The sequence below is a fragment of the Melopsittacus undulatus genome, chromosome 4 (assembly GCF_012275295.1).
Source record: "Melopsittacus undulatus isolate bMelUnd1 chromosome 4, bMelUnd1.mat.Z, whole genome shotgun sequence".
In the NCBI taxonomy this organism is placed as follows: Eukaryota; Metazoa; Chordata; class Aves; order Psittaciformes; family Psittaculidae; genus Melopsittacus; species Melopsittacus undulatus.
In genome coordinates, this window is record NC_047530.1 from 112,072,542 (window position 1) to 112,091,709 (window position 19,168).

The following is a 19,168-nucleotide window of genomic DNA, read 5'->3' on the forward strand; positions in this document are numbered from 1 at the left end:
ACAGGTCAGCTCCCAGTGGCATTCACCACATGGTGTTAGGATGCTCAAGCAATTATCATTTCCCATTTTCAGTCAATTTAAACTTGCACCCATGTTTCAACTGATTCTTAACTCTGCTTACCGTATGCAGGGACAGCTGATGTGAGTATTCATGTAGTAGGTGTGCTGCCTTTGTGATGGGTTTGGTCGCTTTCTTGTTGTTCCCTGGACATTCCTTAGTTTCTTCCCAGTAATTGTAAGAGATGCACATCCAGGTTTCCCTCTCAGCCATATGGTAACACATGCTGTTGTCACAGGTCAGTGCTGGCCATGAGGCAGATGGCCCATGGCTGAGCATCACCGGGATGGCCTCATTCAAACCCATCCTCACTCCATATGGGGGGCATGCGATTGGTGCAGGCACATGGAATGGAATTTACAGCTCAGGTGGTGGGTTTAAACACAGGCCCAGCAAATCTCCCTAGTACCAGTTAGAAATAAGGAAACAGATACAGATACAGAAATCAATAGATAGAGATAGAGAGATAGAGATAGAGATAAGGAAGTAAATACATATATCCTTTTATCACAGCTTTGGCAAGAGGCTGTGCATATAATAACAGGCGGCTAATGGAGGCAATAATTCCTCCTCCATAAGAAATGATACCCATAATCTTTGATGAATTGCATCTCTGGACTGCTGGGTTGCAGTGAAGCTGCAGTTTTCATCAGCAGTGAATGCTCAGCATATTCCAGCTCCATCCATTCCCATTTTAAATGCTTATTTTGTCCCATTTTTACAGCTTTCTGTAACAAAATGAATGTCTCCAGCAGCGGCTGGTGTGGTGAGAGGATAGCTGTGCTCCTGTTACATTAACCAGCTTCAGCCCCGCAGGCAGTGCGGGGCAGCACTGCAGTGACATGTGCAGTGGCAGGGGATGTGATCTGCACTGAATGTGCAGCACCATCCTTTGTCACTGTGTAAACTCATGGTGACTCCTCACCCTGCCCGGTGCTGCCTGCTCGGTGAAGTGGCACCTTTAACATTGGCTGTGATTCACTCTCAGTTCCTCCAAGTTCGGTGTCTGTTTAGGAATTGCCTATTAATATTCCGGAGGTTTTGTTTTCGCCATGTGAGCAGCGTGATCCCTGCCTCGAGGATGCTGGGGATGGGATAGAAGAGCTGCAGGAGCCACAGGCTGGGCAGTGGAAGGGCTGGGGAGGGCTAATTCATCCCTGCCCAGTTCAGGGGGCTGAGCTGGGGAAGGGGGTCCATGACCTGTGGGTGAGGTTTGAGGAGAAGGGGTAGGGAATGGGGGTCTCTCCCTTCCTAGTCATTGCCTGAACCATTCTGCTTTTCCCTGTATCTGCCCTAAAAGTTCCCCATCCCTCCAGTGCTGGTCTTGTAGCAAAGTGGGAAATAGAAAGTGATGGAGAATGGCCCAAGTACAGAGCACACAGAGCACAGGAGGGGACAGAGCAGCCCAAAGGAAAACATCCTTTACACCCTTTCCTTTCCACCCGAGGGCAGGACATCCTTCCATGCACCCTCTCCTCAGTGAGGAGGTGGGATTTGGTTCCATGGGTTATTCACTTGTCCTCTCCACAGCACAGCTCCTTCCTCTGTCCATCACACCATGGCTGAGCAGCAGGATCAGCTATCCCTGAAGGACCTCACACTGCTGCGCTGCCTCCTTGACCTCCTCTGTGCCTGGCAGCAGAATGCAGCATCTCTCGCTCTCCTGATCACACACAGAGATGTGTGTCCATGCGGGAATCCTGGGTTTGGAACGTGAGATGTTCACTGCTGCTCAGAGACATGGTTCATGAGGCAGCGTTTGCCAGCTTGGAAATTCAGCCAGGCTTGGCTTGGCTTTCATTGCGATGGCAGAATGAGCCGTGCCCCTCCTGGCATCATCTGGTTGCTGTTTGCTGGCCACAGTGCAGAGGTGGCTGTGTCTCAGCATGTTGCAAGTCACTCCTCATGCCCTCAGTCTCTTGTGGGGTCATCCACATCACCTCAGTGATTCCCATGTCCTGGAATCCTCCTGCACCTGTGGGTGCTCCGAAGGGGAACCTGTGAGTGATGCTCAGGAAAGACACCTCAGAACCTGCATGAAGATAGTTGGGGCACGTTTTGAATTCATAGAATCATGGAATCCCAGACTGGTTTGGGCTGGAAGGGGCCTTAAAGCTCCTCCAGTTCCAGCCCCTGCCATAGGCAGGGACACCTTCCATGAGGGACATGGGAGGTTCTGGTCTCAAGCACTCACTGAAGCCAGGTCATGGGGAGCTTCTCCTCACCCAGTACCCCAGGTCCTCCTCAGCCTGCCCCATTCAGTCTCCCCCAGCCTGTGTTTGTGCTGGGGTTGCCCCAACAGGGAGCAGGACCCTGTGCTTGGCCTGATTGAGCTCCCTGATGTCGATTATCATCACAATGTCCTGAGTGTTACGTGAATACTGTTAGGGGAGCACTGTGTGGAAGGAATAATGCTATAATGTATGGGGCAGCCTACAGTAAATATGCATTTAACAGTCAGTAAATGATCTATTTCTCTCCAGAGATACCCCAGCAGCTGGTAAGTCTGCTGCAGCTGTTGGCTTAGCTGAGAGCTGCCTCACACACAGCAACCCCCATGGAATGGATACCCTCAGCGCTGGGACTGAAACCCACGTGCTACAGAGCTGTAGTTAATCCCTGTATCCCTTCCTCCTGTAGGTGCCTGTGCCCCTCCCAAGCCTTGTGTTGAGTTTACAAAGCTATGAAGAAAGTCCCTGGATGCTGGAATTCCACAAACTCTCCAGGTCTTGTACATCCATCCTGCTTCAATGCGGACAGTGTGACGAGCTGAGGGAGCTGAACTACAGACACGTAAGAAAATGAGGTGCTCAGAGGAGTGACCTGTTTGTACTGAAGCATTGCAGCATTTTAAGCCAAAGGTGATGGATTTTGATACTGGCACATGGTTGTTTTATAAAAGTGATTTAACAGATTCCAACTCTACCAGATACAAATACCAGTATTGGGATTATGTGATGAGCTGCAGTTTCACTTCTGCATCCCATGCTTAGAACGTGTGTATTTTGGGTTCTACTGAAGTACTTAATGTCTTAAAATACTTCATTGGAAGACCTGCAGACAGCAGCTGAGGGAACCCCTGCAGCCTCAGGCACTGCTGTTCTCTCACTGGGAATCCAGAATCTGGGCTGGCATCCCTCAGCCCCAGAGCTTGGGATGGGAGCTGATGCAGGCGGATGGATGGATGGTAGTGGGGAACAGGGGGAGCGAGTGGGGTTGGAAGTGGCTTGGGGCCATTTCATTCCCCTTCATCCAGATCATGCTGTCACACGTTGTATATGGGCATCTAGGAGTTCCCTTCCATTCTCCCATAGTTACTTTCTTAACCATGCTTTTTTGGATTAAAAAGCTATCTGCACAAGACAGGACATGTGTAAATAAGGGATTGTGCTTGTGTATATGTTCATATTTATATGTAAAAAGATGTGTACATAGGAAAGAAAAAAAGGCTCAAAGAATGTCTCCAAAACTGTTCCTTACAAAGGCAGAGACAGGAAATGTGCATAAACGTGCTCCTTAATTTCAGCATAGGGGGTTTGCTCCTTGTTCAGTCACTTTGCATCTGCTCCCGCTGGGCTTTTGTAGGATGAGTTTGTACAATGAGACTGTGACCGTGGCTGGAGCTGCTCTGCAGACAGGGCCACCCTTGGCCCCTGGGATGAGCTGTGGCTGTGTCACATCTCATTTGTGTTATCTTGCGCTGGGTCTTGTGCATCTCTCACAAACCAAGGTCCCAGAGCCACAACACCAGAGGTGGATGTTTGCCTGATGTGGGGCTCTTTCCTGCAGCCCACATCCCTCAGTGCAGGTAAACAGTGGGGAGAGGAGGGGTGTGCAGCCACTCTCAGGCCATCGAGGAGGCAGCAGCAAGTCCAGAGCTACCAACTGCTCCAGTTCTCCCCATAAGCATCTCTGCAAGCTCCCCAGCACCCCTCAGAGCAGCCAGACGGAGGCCAGGTAAACCGAGCGCATCCCAGGGTGTCACCGGCACAGAACCACCGCTCTGCTTCCCCTCAGGACTGTGAGGAAGGAGCGTGTCCGTGACCAGCCCAGGCCCACACGGCTCCTGGAGGAGCAGGGAAGCGGGAGGACACTGGCTGCCCAGTCCCGCAGGTGAGCTGTGGACTGACATCCACTGGGACCACAGCACATGGTTCAGGCATTCAAGCTGTTGGAGGACTGTGGCATCATTTCAAGTCCCCTGCTCCAGTGCTGTCTGTAGCCTTCAGTGTATCCCTGAGTGCCTTACACAGCTTGTGAACACAGCTCCTGACCTGAAGCAGAAACACACCGGGGCCCGGTGCCAGCTCCCACCACATCCCCAGTGCTGCTGCTGTGGGGACCGGTCCAGTTTAGCCTCAGGAAACCGCGTTGTAAGTGTTGAACCCTGCACCTCTGATCGTCCTTTAGAGACAGGAACTGTCCTAAACTTATGCAAATTGTAAACCAGAGAAAACATTTCCCCCCCACCCCACCCCGCCAGGCTCCTGCTCCCCAACAACCGTGTTAGCATCCACTGATGGTTGGACCTGATGATCTTAAAGGTCTTTTCCAACCCGGTTGATTCTGTATCCCAAGTGCGTGGTGTCTGCTCAGTGCTGAGGCAGGAGCTGATGGGGCTGGAGTGATCGATTACAGAATTTTACACATATTTTTGTATCGTGATTCATATGATATATATCGAGAGACTTTCTATTCATTTGTAAAATACATAAATGATTGTAAACTTTTAATAAAAAGAGCTGTTTTAAACCTTCAGGTTGGATGAATTGTTTGATTCTTTGGTTGCCAGAAGGAGCCCTTTGGTTGGTTACAGTCACTTTGCTGATGGCTCTTTATAACACTGCCAGTTTTTAACCATTTCTTGGGTTTACCTTAAAGACTTATTGAGACGGAATAAACGCGTCCTCGCAGAGCGGTGGGACCCGCCTCCCGCATCCCGGTGTTCTCATCCCACTTCCTCAGCGCTGGATCGCGGGTGGGTTGAACCCATCTGCAGCTGACCCAGGGGCCGGAGGGGCCGGGTGGGCTGCAGCGGTGCCTCCCTCGGACCCCCCTGACTCCTGGGGAACCCTCCAGAGGCTTCCCCCACTCGGGAATTCCGTCTCCCGTCCGAGACCCCTTCCCAGGGACCTCCCTTCTGTGCCGGGGATCCCTCCTTGTCCCCGGGGATCCCCCTCGGGGTTCCCCCCTCACCAGAGGACCCTCACCCGTTCTCGCTGTCTCTGCCCCCACGCGTGGATGCTCACGGCCGGGGGGGCGGGGGCCGGCGCTCGGTCCCGGGATGCTTTAAACGCTGTTTGCTCCCTCCGCAGGCTGCAGCACCGGCTCCGTTCCCGTTAGCGCTCCCGTTACCGTTCCCGTTCCAGCCATGCCGGGGGGGGACGCAGCGCTCCCCGCCTGCTTCGCGGGGCTGGGCACGGGCAGCCCACGGCCGCGGCAGAAGCGGGGGGGGATGTTCTGCAGTGTGGAGGACGCCTTCGACAACAAGACCCTGAACTTCGCCTCGCTCGGTGCCTCCGGACCCGGGACACCCTCGGCCAGGACCCGCCGCGACCCCGACCCCTGCCCCGGCCCCGTCGCACCGGCCCCGGCGGAGCTGCCCGCCCGCTGCCCGCAGGTAAGGGGGGGACGCGTCGGTCCCGGAGCCCCTCCGGGGGCGAGCAGCGGCCGCGTCCCGTCCAACCGCAGCCCGGTGAACGGAGCGGGCCGAGGAGCCGCTTCCTGCAGGGGAGGGTCCGGGGCGGCCGCTTCGCCGTCGGGGAGCTCAGCGCTCACGGGCCCCTCGGGACCGGCTCCGCTCCGCCCTTCCCCGACGGCGGCTTTGTCTGTGCGCCGGGAGCGCGGCCCCGGGACGGCGGCGGGGGGCGCGCACGCACGCGGGGCCGTGCACACACGCGGACACAAACACACGCTCGCCCCGCACACAAACACCGCACGCACCGGAGGATGTCGCACCAGGGCAAGAAGAGCGTTCCCCGCGGCACGGTGAGGGGCTCCCCGGCGCGGGGTGCGGGGTGTGGGGGGGGGATCCCGGGTGCTGCGGGTCCCGGTGCCGCTCCGGGGGGTCCGGGCCCGGGTCTCTCCCGGCCGCAGGGTATGGGGCAGAGCGGCCCTCCCCGTGGGGCCGGACACGCGGGGAGCTCTGTGGGGTCGGGGGTCCCTCGGGTTTGTCCGCAGCTGGGGCAGTTCGGCGGCTCCGGCGCTTTGTCCGCCGCTGGCGGGGCCGCCCCGCGGGACAAAGGCAGGCGCGACCCTCACCGTGGCTGCGGGGCTGCCCCGCAGCTTCCCTGCGTCCCGTTCGGGCTCTGCGGTGGGAGACGTGATTCGGAGGGGATCTTCTGCGGAGCGGGCTGGGGGGTTCGCACACGGCATCTCCTTGCCTTGTCCCCTGCCTTGCTCCGGGCTCGGCGGCCGGTAGGCTCCGAGCCCGGTCCGTGGGTCACCGCTCCGAGCCCGGTCCGTACGGTCACCGCTCCGAGCCCGGTCTGTACGATCACCGTGCCCGCCCGTTCCGCTCAGCAGGAGCAGGGGGGATCTCCGGACAGCCCTGCTCGTGTTTATTCATTGTTTGTGGTGCTGGCTCGGGGCTGAGCGCCCTGAAAACATCCCGGCAGCGTTAGTGGGTGACTGCGTTAGACAGTGAGGGGGGAGGATGGAGGTGAGGATGAGGATGGTGAAGGGGTGAGGATAAGGATGGGGATGAGATGAGTGTGAAGATGAGGGGAGGGGGAAGGGCCCCTCAAGGGGAGGGGCCATCGGGCTCTCCCACGGGGCAGCCAACACTGAAGCTTCTGTGATTGATTGTACAGGACAAGGGGAAACAATAAAGGTGCAATAAAGATGCCACGTGCTCCTGCATCCCTCCTGTCTCTGTGCTGGGCCCTGCTCTTTGTGTTGCTTGTTGTAGCCTGGGCAATAGTTTTCCAGCAGCACCAGTGAGCAGGAGAGGAATCCTCATCCATCAGGCTGCAGTTCCACATCTACATCACTGCCTGTGCTCTCTGGTTGAGGATTCTGCAGGTCTGACAGCTGTACCAGAGGCTTGCTTTGAAGTAGGGAAGTCCTGGAGGCATTTTCTGCCTCCGAGGAGACTGAAAATGGATGGGTGCAAATAAACTACCAGGTTAATAAGATGCACTTGAAAGTCTGTAACTGGAGCAGGTTGAGGAGGTGTGTGCCTGACAGAGCTGAACCTCCAGCTTGTGTGATTGAAGGGCTAAATACTGAGGGTTAATGAAAGCTCAGAATGAGTAAAGTGTCATCTAAATAAAGTGACCTCTAAAATCTGTGGGTTTCTTCCCTTTAGAGTGACCAACTTCTGATCAAAGGAGGAAAAATTGTCAATGACGATCAGTCATTTTATGCCGACATCTATGTGGAAGATGGTTTAATAAAGTAAGTTAAAAATTCATATTGGGTAATGTAATTTCTAAGTATGGTGCAGTGCCAAAGTATCTGAGCGAGGTCCTTTCTGTCCTTCTCCTCTCGGAAATATGCTCCCTTTTTGAAACACAAGGACAGCTTCTAATAGATGGGGCTTGGAGCAAACTGCTCTAGTGGAAGGTTTCCCTGCCCGTGGTAGGGGGTTGGAACTGGAGGAGCTTTAAGGTCCCTTCCACCCCACATCATTCCATGGTTCAATGAATCAATGGCATGTGCCCACCAGCAGTGCGTGGAAGTTGGTTTTGAACCTTCATTTCAAAGTTGTTGCAAGTTAACAGGAGATTTTAATGGTGTTTTCAGACAGATTGGGGAAAACCTGATGGTTCCTGGTGATGTGAAGACCATTGATGCCTATGGCCAGCTGGTGCTGCCGGGGGGCATAGACGTGCACACCCGGCTGCAGACACCCGTCATGGGGCTCACCCCTGCTGATGACTTCTACCAAGGGACACAAGCGGCCCTGGCAGGAGGCACCACTATGATCAGTAAGATGCAGCAGCATCCGAGCCAAGTAGAATGTGGTTTGGTGAAATACATTGACCCTTTATCCCTGGGGGGAGTATTTACCCTCATAGAAATGTTCATTTTTGCTGTGGAAATCAAAGCGCTGCAAAGCTTTGAGTACCTTTCAGCATCTCCTTCCATTGCTACACACATACATTCATCACAGCTTCACAGGTCCAGCTCTGTGCCATATACAGCTGCTCCTGCTTCAGCTCATAAGAGAATAAGATGGAAAAAAACCTTAAATGCCTTTTAATACATTTTTAATAGCTTTAGAAGTTTTTCATCTCTGTGAGCATGGGTTCCATGCTTATGTTAATGCAAAATACTTTTGATTTCTGTTTTGCTCCTGCTCTGGTCCCAAGGCCCACATGATTATATGGCTGTCTCAGCAAATCCTGGTATAGCTCCATGCCCATCCTATGGCCTGTACTGCAGGCAACAGGAGCAAAGACAAGAGAAAGGCAGTAATGGATGGGCTGTGGGTGACTGCACATGGGGACTGCCCATGTGCATTGGTGTGCAAGGACATGCTGTGGTCACTGGCTGCTCTCAGGTGCTGTGCTGGGTGGGTGTTGTGAGCAACGGGCACAATAATGCCCATAACTTGGTGCTGGTTCGTTCCACTTGGTTCACTTACCTGGGAAATGGATTATCCCTCAGCCAACACATCAGTCCGAAATGCCTCCTTCCCACACACCCTGCACGAGGGCACCGGTGCTGCCGGTGTCCCTGTCCCCACTAACGCTCTGCAGTGTCCCTGTCCCAGTAACGCTCCCAGTGTCTCCCCAGTTGTGTCCCTGTCCCCAGTAACACTCTCAGTGTCTCCCCAGTTGTGTCCCTGTCCCAGTAACACTCTCAGTGTCTCCCCAGTTGTGTCCCTGTCCCACTAACGCTCTCGGTGTCTCCCCAGTTGTGTCCCTGTCCCAGTAACACTCTCAGTGTCTCCCCATCTGTGCCCCCGTTCCCAGTAACACTCTCAGTGTCTCCCCAGCTGTGTCCCTGTCCCCACTAATGCTCTGCAGTGTCCCCGTCCCCACTAACACTCTCAGTGTCTCCCCAGTTGTGCCCCTGTCCCAGTAACGCTCTCAGTGTCTCCCCAGTTGTGCCCTGTCCCCAGTAACGCTCTCAGTGTCTCCCCAGTTGACCACGTGTGCCCGGACGCCGGCACCAGTCTGGTTGCTGCCTACGAGCGCTGGCGCGGGAGCGCGGGGGGCCAGGCCTGCTGTGACTACTCCCTGCACATGGACATCCCGCGCTGGCACGAGAGCCTGCGCGAGGAGATGGAGGCGCTCGTGAAGGACAAGGGTGAGGGTCACAGAGCACCAGGATGGGCTGGGTGGGAAGGGACCTTAAAGCTCACCCGGCTCCAAACCCTTCCACTGGAGCAGCAGCTCCAAGCCCCATGTATTGAGATAGAAGTGTCCCATACAGGCTTGTAGAACAAACCTAAGCTGCAGGCTTCCCACAGAGATTTCCTTTGTAGTTCCTGCACATCCCAATGTCTCTGCTGCAGGTGCCTTACTGGAAGGCAGGCCTGGGGCAGGAATTCCTGCATTTCATTGATACTTCCTTGCCTGGGACTACATTTGCTGTCAGCTATGCCAGTGCAGAGCTAGATGACTTCAGTGTAATTTGCAGTCTTGCAAGCAAGGGCTTCATTGTTCAGTTAACATCATAGAGATCCACAGTGAATTTCCTATTAAGAGGAGTGGCTGAAGTCATGGAGCTATTCCAAGCGTATGCCGGGTGTTTTTCATGTGTGCATTCACGTGAAATACGGCTTATTTGTAATCTGACTGTCATTTGGGTTTAGTTGTTGCCTCTTCCACATAAAATACAGTAGCGACTCTGTAGCTTTGGCTCAGTGCTTCCTGGATCATCCTTCATGTTTGGAATGACAGAACCAGGATTGCCAGGCTGTGTGCAGAATATTGCCCAGCTGTTTCTGTAGCTAAACAGAAGGGCATTAAATGTCAGTGCTCTGATGTTAGAGTCTCATGCTGCAATTTAGCTTTAGCACTAATGCACTGATTCAAAGACAGTTACTGGAAAGAGGCTGAGGGTAAACCACAAATTGCAGCCTCCACATTGTGACTGGGAGCAATGCATTTGGTTCTGTGCATTCAGAGCGACTCAGGGAAGGCACCTAGAACCAGAAGCGGGCTGGGGGCTTCTGGTTGTTGGCTCAGGTGCATCCAGAGGTTGGGGTGCATTGTGTGTTGTGGCCCCCAGGCTTTGGGGGTCAGTTCTTGGGGGACATTTCCCATTCCAGCCCTTAGCTGTGCTTTGCTTTGGGTCTAACCCAAGCCAGCACAAGCCCCAGGTTTGAGCTTGGCCGGTATCAGGTTGCTGGGCTCTCAGCTGGGACAGTAAATACAGTAACACACTAAATGTCCTTTTCTTCTGTGCAGGTGTGAACTCCTTCCTGGTGTTCATGGCCTACAAAGACAAACTGCAGTGCACCGATGCCCAGGTAACGCAGGCAGCACCGGTGGGCATCACCCCTCACACCCAGAGCATGACCATTGGGTAACCCCTCTCTCTTGGCAGATGTATGAAATATTCTGCACTATCCGGGACCTGGGGGCCATTGCCCAAGTGCACGCTGAGAACGGAGACATCATCGATGAGGTACAGGCTGCAGATCGCTGTACATGAAAGGAGTATTTGAGCTAAGGGTGTTTGATCTAAGGCAGTGTGCTGCTGTGAGCAGATGGGCTCTGGTGCCTGGGGAAGTGGAGCAGTGCTGCCTTGCTTTAGCCTGCTGTTAATTCCATAGGGATCACTCCAGGTGAGGGGAGCAGCAGCCTGCTGTGACCCTGGGGTGTCACCCATGCTCCTGATAAAACCAGCAGCATCTTCCCTGTTCCTCACACCCACTTGGGTTTAATCATAGAAACCCTTACAAGGGCTGGTCAGTGGTTCCAAGAAGTGTGCTTGGGGGCTTCTTAACTGAAGTGTGTGAGTGATACTTAGCCCGTTATCTGTCTTGGTTAGAAGAACTGAGTACTTGAGAGAATAAGGAGGTTTGGACCTTTTGCAGTAATGTGCATTACACATGTGGCAATGCTTATCGCCACAAATGGCTCTCAGGAGCTTTCTTGATACTGGGGCTTTGTCCATATTCATTCTTCTTTCTTTTCACCTTTAGAAAAGAAAATTGAATGACACAAGGAAGAATTAGACCTTTTCACTGATGGTCATGCAAACATTCACTCTGGTGCAGGAGGAGGGTTTAATATGGAAGCAGAATCCCAATCCTTCAAATGGGCTTATTTGAACAAACAGGATAGAGGCTAACTCCCACCTCCTTGGGATTTTACCTGGGAAACCTTTTCAGATCCCAATGTGATCCCAAGCAGTTCAGTGTCTCCAGAAGTATTTCTTTAAGTTGCCAGTGTGATAATGCTTGAGCCCTGGGGACAAGCTCAGGATATTCCATGCTTCTATGATATGATATCTGCAACAGGAATACAGAGAACTAAACATCCTCTGAGAGCAGGATCCTTGAAAGCCTCCAAGGCCTGGTCCATGGTATTGAGTAACATCCTTGTATCTAATGCTAGCTAAGTGGGATGTGCATGACACAGAACATGACAGAAAGGAGTGAGGATGAGGCATGTGTTGGACATCTGCTTTCAAACACCCTGTGGATGACATGGGTGCAACCTGGAGTTCATTGCAGGGTCTGTCACCAGGAGGGCAATGTGTGTGGCCATGGCTGCATGATGAGCTGGTGAGGCTCTGGATGGGTGGCACTTGCTGTGCCTTGCTGATGGTCTCACTTACGTGGCACCCATCCCTGCTTCCTCCCTGGGCTCCTCAGAGCAGCCTCAGGTCCAGGGAAACACCCATTCCCTGCATGTATCCATGCATCCCACCTGGCGCAGCCTCGGAGTAAGCAGCACGGGGTTTACAGTCCTCTTCCTCCCCAGCTGTATCTGGGTTTGTGGGGCAGGGGAGGTCCGAAGGTGCTGTTGGGACACAGCAGTTCCCAGCACAGAAACGCTCCCGCAGCACAAGGTGGCCCCGTAGGAAGCAGCAGTTTGTGGGGTGCCACAGGTACAAATGGTACCACATCCTCTGGTCGTGATTCCCATCACCAGGTGCTCCCGAGCAGGGTGTTCTCAGCCCCGCACTGCTATGGCTGGGCTGTTCCATCACTGACTGCTCTCCCATTCACCTTCCTCCTCCAGGAGCAGAAGAGGCTGCTGGAACTCGGGATCACCGGTCCGGAAGGACACGTCCTGAGCCGCCCCGAGGAGGTAACGTCCCAGCCCTGCAGCTCTGCCCCAGGGTTTGGCTGTACCAGAGCTGCCCAAGACTTTCCCTGGGCTGTGTCCGCAGGTGGAAGCGGAGGCAGTGTACCGGGCCATTACCATCGCCAAACAGGCCAACTGCCCCTTGTACATCACCAAAGTCATGAGCAAAGCGGCAGCGGATGTCTTGGCACAAGCAAAGAGGAAAGGTAAAGCACTACTGCAGATCAGGGGCTGGAACTGGAGGATCTTTGAGCTCCCTTCCAGCACAAGCAGTGTGTGAGTCTGTCTGCACACCCAATTAGGGCCTCAGGAACATCGCTCTGGCTGCAAGGTTTGCCAACTCACTATCACCCAAGTTCTCCCACGTTTTCAGGGTGCTAACACTTGGTGCTGGTTTCTCTTTGGAGTGTGCCAGAGCTGATTGCTCTGGACTGGAAGGATGTGAGGAGAGGAGCTGGAAGCTCTGACACCCGGATCTCAACAGACACAGCTGAAATAGGGAATCATTCACTTACATTCATTTGTCATGAATTAAATGCATCTGGAGCAGGCTCCAGCTTCAAGCTGGGGGTGGAGTGGGAAGCAATCCTGCAGGGAGCAAGGAGGAAGGCAGTGCCCAGGGACAGGAGGGGGAGCACAGCCATCCCTACCCGCAGAGATACTGCTTTGATTTAAAGGAGGCTTGATGCTTTGTAGGCATGAATGTATGCTTGGTCTAGGGAGCAAACATTCGCATTCAAAACGTGTTTTGACAGCGTGTCCCAGTTAGCTGAGATAATCTAGAGGATTAAGGTGAATTTAAAAAGCTGCAGTGCTGGAACACTGGAGATCAGTGGAATGTCTTGTGTTGTTAACCCAGTATTTGTGCTGTGTGCAAAGAGGCTGCAGGGCACGATGTGCCATCCCTGGGCACATTCAAGGTCACACTGGATAGTGTTCTGGGCAAGCTGCTCTAGGGGAAGGTGTCCCTGGAACTGGATGAGCTTTAAGGTCCCTTCAGCACAAGTCTGGTATTCTATGGCACACAGTGTGTGTGCATCATGAATGCTGCTCCACAGGCACGGTTGTGTATGGAGAGCCCATCACCGCCAGCCTGGGCACCGACGGCTCACACTACTGGAGTAAGAACTGGGCCAAAGCCGCAGCCTTTGTCACATCTCCCCCCATCAGCCCTGACCCCAGCACACCAGAGCATCTCTCCTCACTGCTGTCCTGGTGAGTTGTGTCGATGAGGATGCCTGAGGACATACACAGTGTTCAAGGTCAGGCTGGACGGGGCTTGGAGAAGCCTGGTCTAAGGGGAGGTGTCCCTGCCTGTGCCAGGGGATTGGATGGGTGCTGGCCGGGGTTAGTGGTTCAGGACACCTCCTCTGATCTCCTCCTCTGTGCTTTACCTAGCGGGGACCTGCAGGTTGCCGGCAGCGCTCACTGTACCTTCACCACCGCACAGAAGGCTGTGGGGAAGGACAACTTCACCCTCATCCCCGAGGGCACCAACGGCATCGAGGAGCGGATGTCCATCATCTGGGAGAAGTGTGTGGTAGGTACTGAGGCAAGGCTGGCTCCTGGGAGGCTGTGGATGGAGGTGCACGTGAGCTGTGCTGTGCCAGGTGATGCTGTGTCCTCATTAAATCAAAGCAGCCAGGAGGTGTGACACTGTCTAGACTGGCACTGCAGAGGAGCTCGCTAATGAGAGGAGCTGTGACACTCGAACGCCTTCACAGTGTCTTCAAAGGGTGAGGGATCACCCCCCCGCTCTCACTCGCACTCACAAGGGAAGGTCTCTCCAGCACATTCTAAGGGGGAGATGTGATGTTCGTATGCCCGGTGCTTGCAGGAGGCCTGGGGAGGAGGATGGGGATGTGGGGTCTCCCCATTGGTGGCCACTGGTGGGGACAGGCTCTGGTGGCACCTCCATGTCAGCTGGGCAATGGAGCAGGTCTGTGGTACATCAGTGTCTGGCTGCTGGGATCAGGTCCTGTGTCCCTGTGCACTGGTGCAGCCTGCGCTCCCAAGGAGCATCACCAGGAGGCTCTGCTGTATGCATGCAGGGATTCCAGGAGCTTCGGAACCAGTCCACCCCAAACCCTCTGTCTTAGGTAGGCTTTTCTCAAAGACAAATAGAATTTATCTTAGGATAATAAATAAAAAGGATAAACAGCACTGTTCAGGTTCACTTTTAGTCTTTCTTCACTGTAATATCCTTAACCATCTCTAGTGAATGTGAGATCCCTGTAGAGGGAGCTGGAGCCTACAGGAAGGTCTTGTTGTTCAGAGTCCATGGAAAATAAACCCCATCTATGATATGATTTAGCCCCAGGGACAAGGCTCAACCCTTTCCCTTGTGATTGCAGCCCAGTTGCAGTGAGGATCCTCACACCTCATGGACATGCGGTTGGATCCTGCGATCTCCTCTCCTGGAGCCTCGTTCCTCATGGTGGGAGAGCACAGGCACAGTGATGGTTCCTCCCTTCTCCTCCCCAGGTCTCAGGGAAGATGGATGAGAACGGGTTTGTGGCAGTGACCAGTACCAATGCTGCCAAGATCTTCAACTGCTACCCCAGGAAGGGGCGCATTGCCCTGGGTGCTGATGCAGACCTGGTGCTGTGGAACCCCAAGGCCACGAGGATCATCTCAGCGAAGACCCACAATCTGGTGATGTTTTAAACAGCTTCCTGAGCTGGTTTCCGAGGCAGAACTGAGCAGTACAGCAGTGTATTGCTTTGGGTCAGGGATCATAGAACCATGGAACGGTTTGGGCTGGAAGGTTCCAACTACAAAGGATTTACCCTGTACAGTACCCAAAGGGTATTTCAATTTGCTTGTATTTGTACAAGTAAATGCAAGGCTCTTCACACCTGAAACAGCTCCTCACTTGCTGAATGGTCTGATCTTCCTGACTGCTGCCCTGTGAGGGTGCTGAGAGAAGCTGTGGCTGCCCCATCCCTGGCAGTGCTCAAGGCCAGGTTGGACACAGGGGCTTGGAGCAGCTGCTCCAGTGGAAGGGGTCCCTGCCCGTGGCAGGGGTTGGAGCTGGAGGAGCTTTAAGGTCCCTTCCAACCCAAACCAGGCTGGGATCCCGTGATCATATGAGGTATGGGGGGGGGGGGGGGGTATAACTGATGAGACTGACACCTTCTCAAATCCTAACCCCATGGAATCTCTTGGTTTACTTTTTTCCAGAACGTGGAGTACAACATATTTGAAGGCACAGAGTGTCATGGAGCTCCTACCGTGGTCATAAGTCAGGGCAGAGTTGTTCTTGAAGACGGAAACCTGTGTGTCACCCAGGGCTCGGGTCGCTTCATTCCCAGAAAGACATTCCCTGATTTTGTTTATAAAAGGATAAAGGCAAGGAACAGGGTAAGGACAATTTTACTTGCCATGACCCCATGTTTTCATTGCAGTCCCTCTGCATTACTGAATTGCAGTCACCGTTGTGCAGCTCTGCTGATGGAATAGGCAGCAGAAACAAGAGTGTTATTGATGGTTTTCTTTCCAGGCCTTGGAAATCTGTGATGTGTCATGTGTGGCTTAGTGTGTTAACCAGTGACACCCATGTCAATAGGATAGCTGGTATTGCCCTGGCTGGGGCACGTGCCTGTGGGAAGGCAGGAACCCCAAGGGGCCTCTTGGAAACCCTTTCCGCAGGGGAACAGGACCTCTGCTGTGGGGTCCAGGCAGCATCCTCCCGTTGGCTTCAATGGTGGGAGCACTGCTGGGTGCCTCATCCTGCTGGGGCTTCCCAAAGCCCCTCAGTGAGGGGCTAAGCCCAGAGGGAAGGACAAGAGCTCATCATCCATGAGTTAGGGCTGGTTCTGGTTGAGCCCAAGCCTTACCCTCCGGTACTCCCCTTGCAGCTGGCAGAGATCCATGGCGTCCCGCGCGGGCTCTATGATGGACCAGTCCATGAGGTCCTCACCAGCACCAGAGCCATGGCCCCCACGTCAGCAGCCAGGATCACATCGTGTGCGGGCAAAGCCCCAGCCCCTGCCGTGCGCAACCTGCACCAGTCGGGGTTCAGCCTCTCAGGTAGTGTGGGTGCTCTGGAGCGGGACTGGTTTGTGTGGGGTCACTCATCCGGGTTTGTGCGCAGCCCAGAGGCTAGATGTGCACGGGAACCTTTATTGTACATGGCTAGTGCACTGATGGATGTCTGTGATGAAGCCTAGTGAGGGGCTGTGAATGGTTGTGAGTACAGGGGCCATGGGGGGTGGAGGCTGCAATGATGGGAAGCAGGAGGATGAGATGCAGGTGAGGGTCTCACCAGTGTCCTGCCTGGGTCAATGGAGATGCTGCTGTGGCTATTACAGGTGTCAGGACTTTAGCCCTGGCTGCATCCCCTGCAAGTCATGGGTTAGAAGTGATTGGGGTTGTAGCCAAAAATCTCCATTTACAGAAATCAGAATTTAATTCCTTTGGACTTTCTGCATAAGCAGACAGTGATTCATAGAACCAGGGAATGGTTTGGGTTGGAAGGGCCCTTAAAGCTCCTCCAGCTCCAACCCCTGCCAGCTCAGGGACCCTTTCCACTGGAGCAGCTGCTCCAAGCCCCTGTGTCCAACCTGGCCTTGAGCACTGCCAGGGATGGGGCAGCCACAGCTTCTCTGGGCACCCTGTGCCAGCGCCTCAGCACCCTCACAGGGAACAGCTTCTGCCTAATGAGCATCCTGCAGAAATCTGCCTGTCACCCTTAGAGACCCTGGAAACCAGTGCTTGTCACAGAATGACTCTATTAATGGTTTCTTAGCTGGTTGAAATCAGATGGGTCACATACTGGTTAATAAATGCACAAGGTCCCCCAGTTTGTTATATAGAACCTGTTTATACAGGAAAGCATTTGCAATGTTTTCCAGAGAGAAGCAATGAAAGATGCTCAGGCCAATAATGACATTCCAAACTGCCCTGCAATAATGCAGTGTCCAAAGTGATGTCCAGTGAAGGGATGGGTGTTTGTACCAGGGTTACGGTTGTGCCTTCAGAGCAGTGCCCTCCTGTCCCGCAGGCTCGCAGGCAGACGACCACATCGCCCGGCGCACGGCTCAGAAGATCATGGCACCGCCGGGAGGCCGCTCCAACATCACCTCCCTGTCCTGACGGGAGCTGGGGCCGCGCTCCCCCCTGTGCCACCGCTGCCGGGTGTCCCCATGGGGCAGGGGACAGTGGGTCCCTGGAGCTGGGGGTGACAGTGAGCACCCATCCGCTGCCCCAGCCCTCCTGTAGGTAGAACCTCACATAGAGTAACCCCGAGAGGTAGCGCTCCCATCCCGAGCCCCCGCCTGTTCCTTCACTCCTCCCCAAGCCTTTCCCTGTGCATGCAGGCACCTGGGTGCACGTGGGTGCTCAGTGTGCTGCCCTGGGGCCATCCCAGACTGGTTTGGGTTGAAGGGACCTTAAAGCTCCTCCAGCTCCAGCCCCTGCCATGGGCAGGGACCCCTTCCACTGGTGCTCCAAGCCCCATCCAGCCTGGCCTTGAGCACTGCCAGGGGTGCAGTGAAGGTGCTTTCTGCCTGGAACAGGCTCCTTTTGTAGTAGCAGCAACTGCCCTTTGTAGTCAAAGGACTTTTAACTGATAAGCACTTCTGACTCTATGGATTTAATACATACCTGCAGTGCCCATGTCCAGCATGGCTGTGTGTGACGGCCCCGTGTCCATCTGTGCCTGCGTTGTCACAGGCTTGGCATGGTGGGTGCATTGGTGCTGGGTCCTGCACCATGGCCCATGTGCTGCTGAGCTGCAGCCTTGCTGTTAGGCTCAGTTTTTAAAGACTATTTATACAGTTAGTCCTAGCAGCAGTAACCAGCTCAGCTGAAGGCCAGCTACACAGCACAGACTCTTATAAAGGTTATTATAGCCTCTTGATTATAGTTAAAGCATCTTCAGTTGGGGTGATGCTCTCCACACAGCCATGCATGTACCTCTGACAAACGGCTCCTTTCGTTCTGCTCCTTGCCTTGAATAAACTCTGTTGGAAACCATGAAATGTGGAAGTGGTTCATCCACCTGAGCTGAGGTTTGTGTTTCCTTCCTTTGGGGTTTTACACCGGAGGGTTTGTGAAATCAAAAGCCACGAGTTCATGGCTCGTAGGTTACTGTGCTCCCCCTTGCCAATGTTATTAGCTGCGTGGGAATACCACAGCATGCCAGCCTTTTGCTGAGACCCAGAGCACTCACAGGGGGCTGCTCCATCGGATTTGGTGTCACACAACAGCCTTTGGATTGCCAGTAAAGCTGAAATGCCAGCACTGATGCCTGCGGGACATGGATGCAGTAAGAGATGCTGGAACGTGCCTGTGGGGTGCAGATTTCCCTCCAGCAGTGCTGTGCTTTGGTTTCCAGCTCACTGAAAGCAGGGAGCAGGAAAGGGAACAAAGGGGTTCTGAAAACATGAGCAGCATCTGCTGTGAAGGTGGGAGCTGAAATCACACCGTTTGCAGCTCTGGGTACACCAACCCCAGGGTAAATACAAATACACCTGAGCTCACACGTTTAAACCAGGAGGGGATATCATTGTGGTAGTTTCTTTGATTATCTGACCTGCCTCACGTTGTTTGACGCAATGACCTGCAGTGATTTCTGCATCAGATGTCGGAGTGCATTTGGTTCTGTATTTTATATTTCATTTTAAACAAGTAATTTAATGTCATTTGTTGGTTTTCTGGGTTTTCCTGCAAGACACTTGCTTGTTTTCTTTCTAAATAGAGTTTTTAAACCACACAGGGAAAGATTAAAGTTACAGTTTGCTGAGTGACCTCCCTCAACCTCCCAGACACCCATTGGCTGACAGGGATACCCCAGCAACCCCAGGCTCAGCAGCACTTAGCAAGGCAATTGCATGGACTTTGTCCTGGAAATATCCCTTTTCCAGCAGTGAGGCTCCTCAGCAGAAGGTAC

The 19,168-nt window shown here is 53.8% G+C and overlaps 1 protein-coding gene across 1 annotated transcript; it reads left to right on the forward strand.

Moving 5' to 3' along the window:
• The first annotated feature begins 5,429 nt into the window (after nucleotides 1-5,429).
• On the forward strand, nucleotides 5,430-17,413 carry DPYSL4 (dihydropyrimidinase like 4). Its single transcript, XM_034061365.1, is given in 14 exon segments — nucleotides 5,430-5,659; nucleotides 7,313-7,456; nucleotides 7,805-7,989; nucleotides 9,152-9,316; nucleotides 10,423-10,484; nucleotides 10,562-10,642; nucleotides 12,208-12,276; nucleotides 12,359-12,479; nucleotides 13,332-13,488; nucleotides 13,672-13,813; nucleotides 14,758-14,928; nucleotides 15,457-15,636; nucleotides 16,134-16,305; nucleotides 17,279-17,413. Coding segments are annotated over 14 exon segments (1,971 nt in total). The 3' UTR covers nucleotides 17,371-17,413.
• The last annotated feature ends 1,755 nt before the right edge of the window (nucleotides 17,414-19,168 follow it).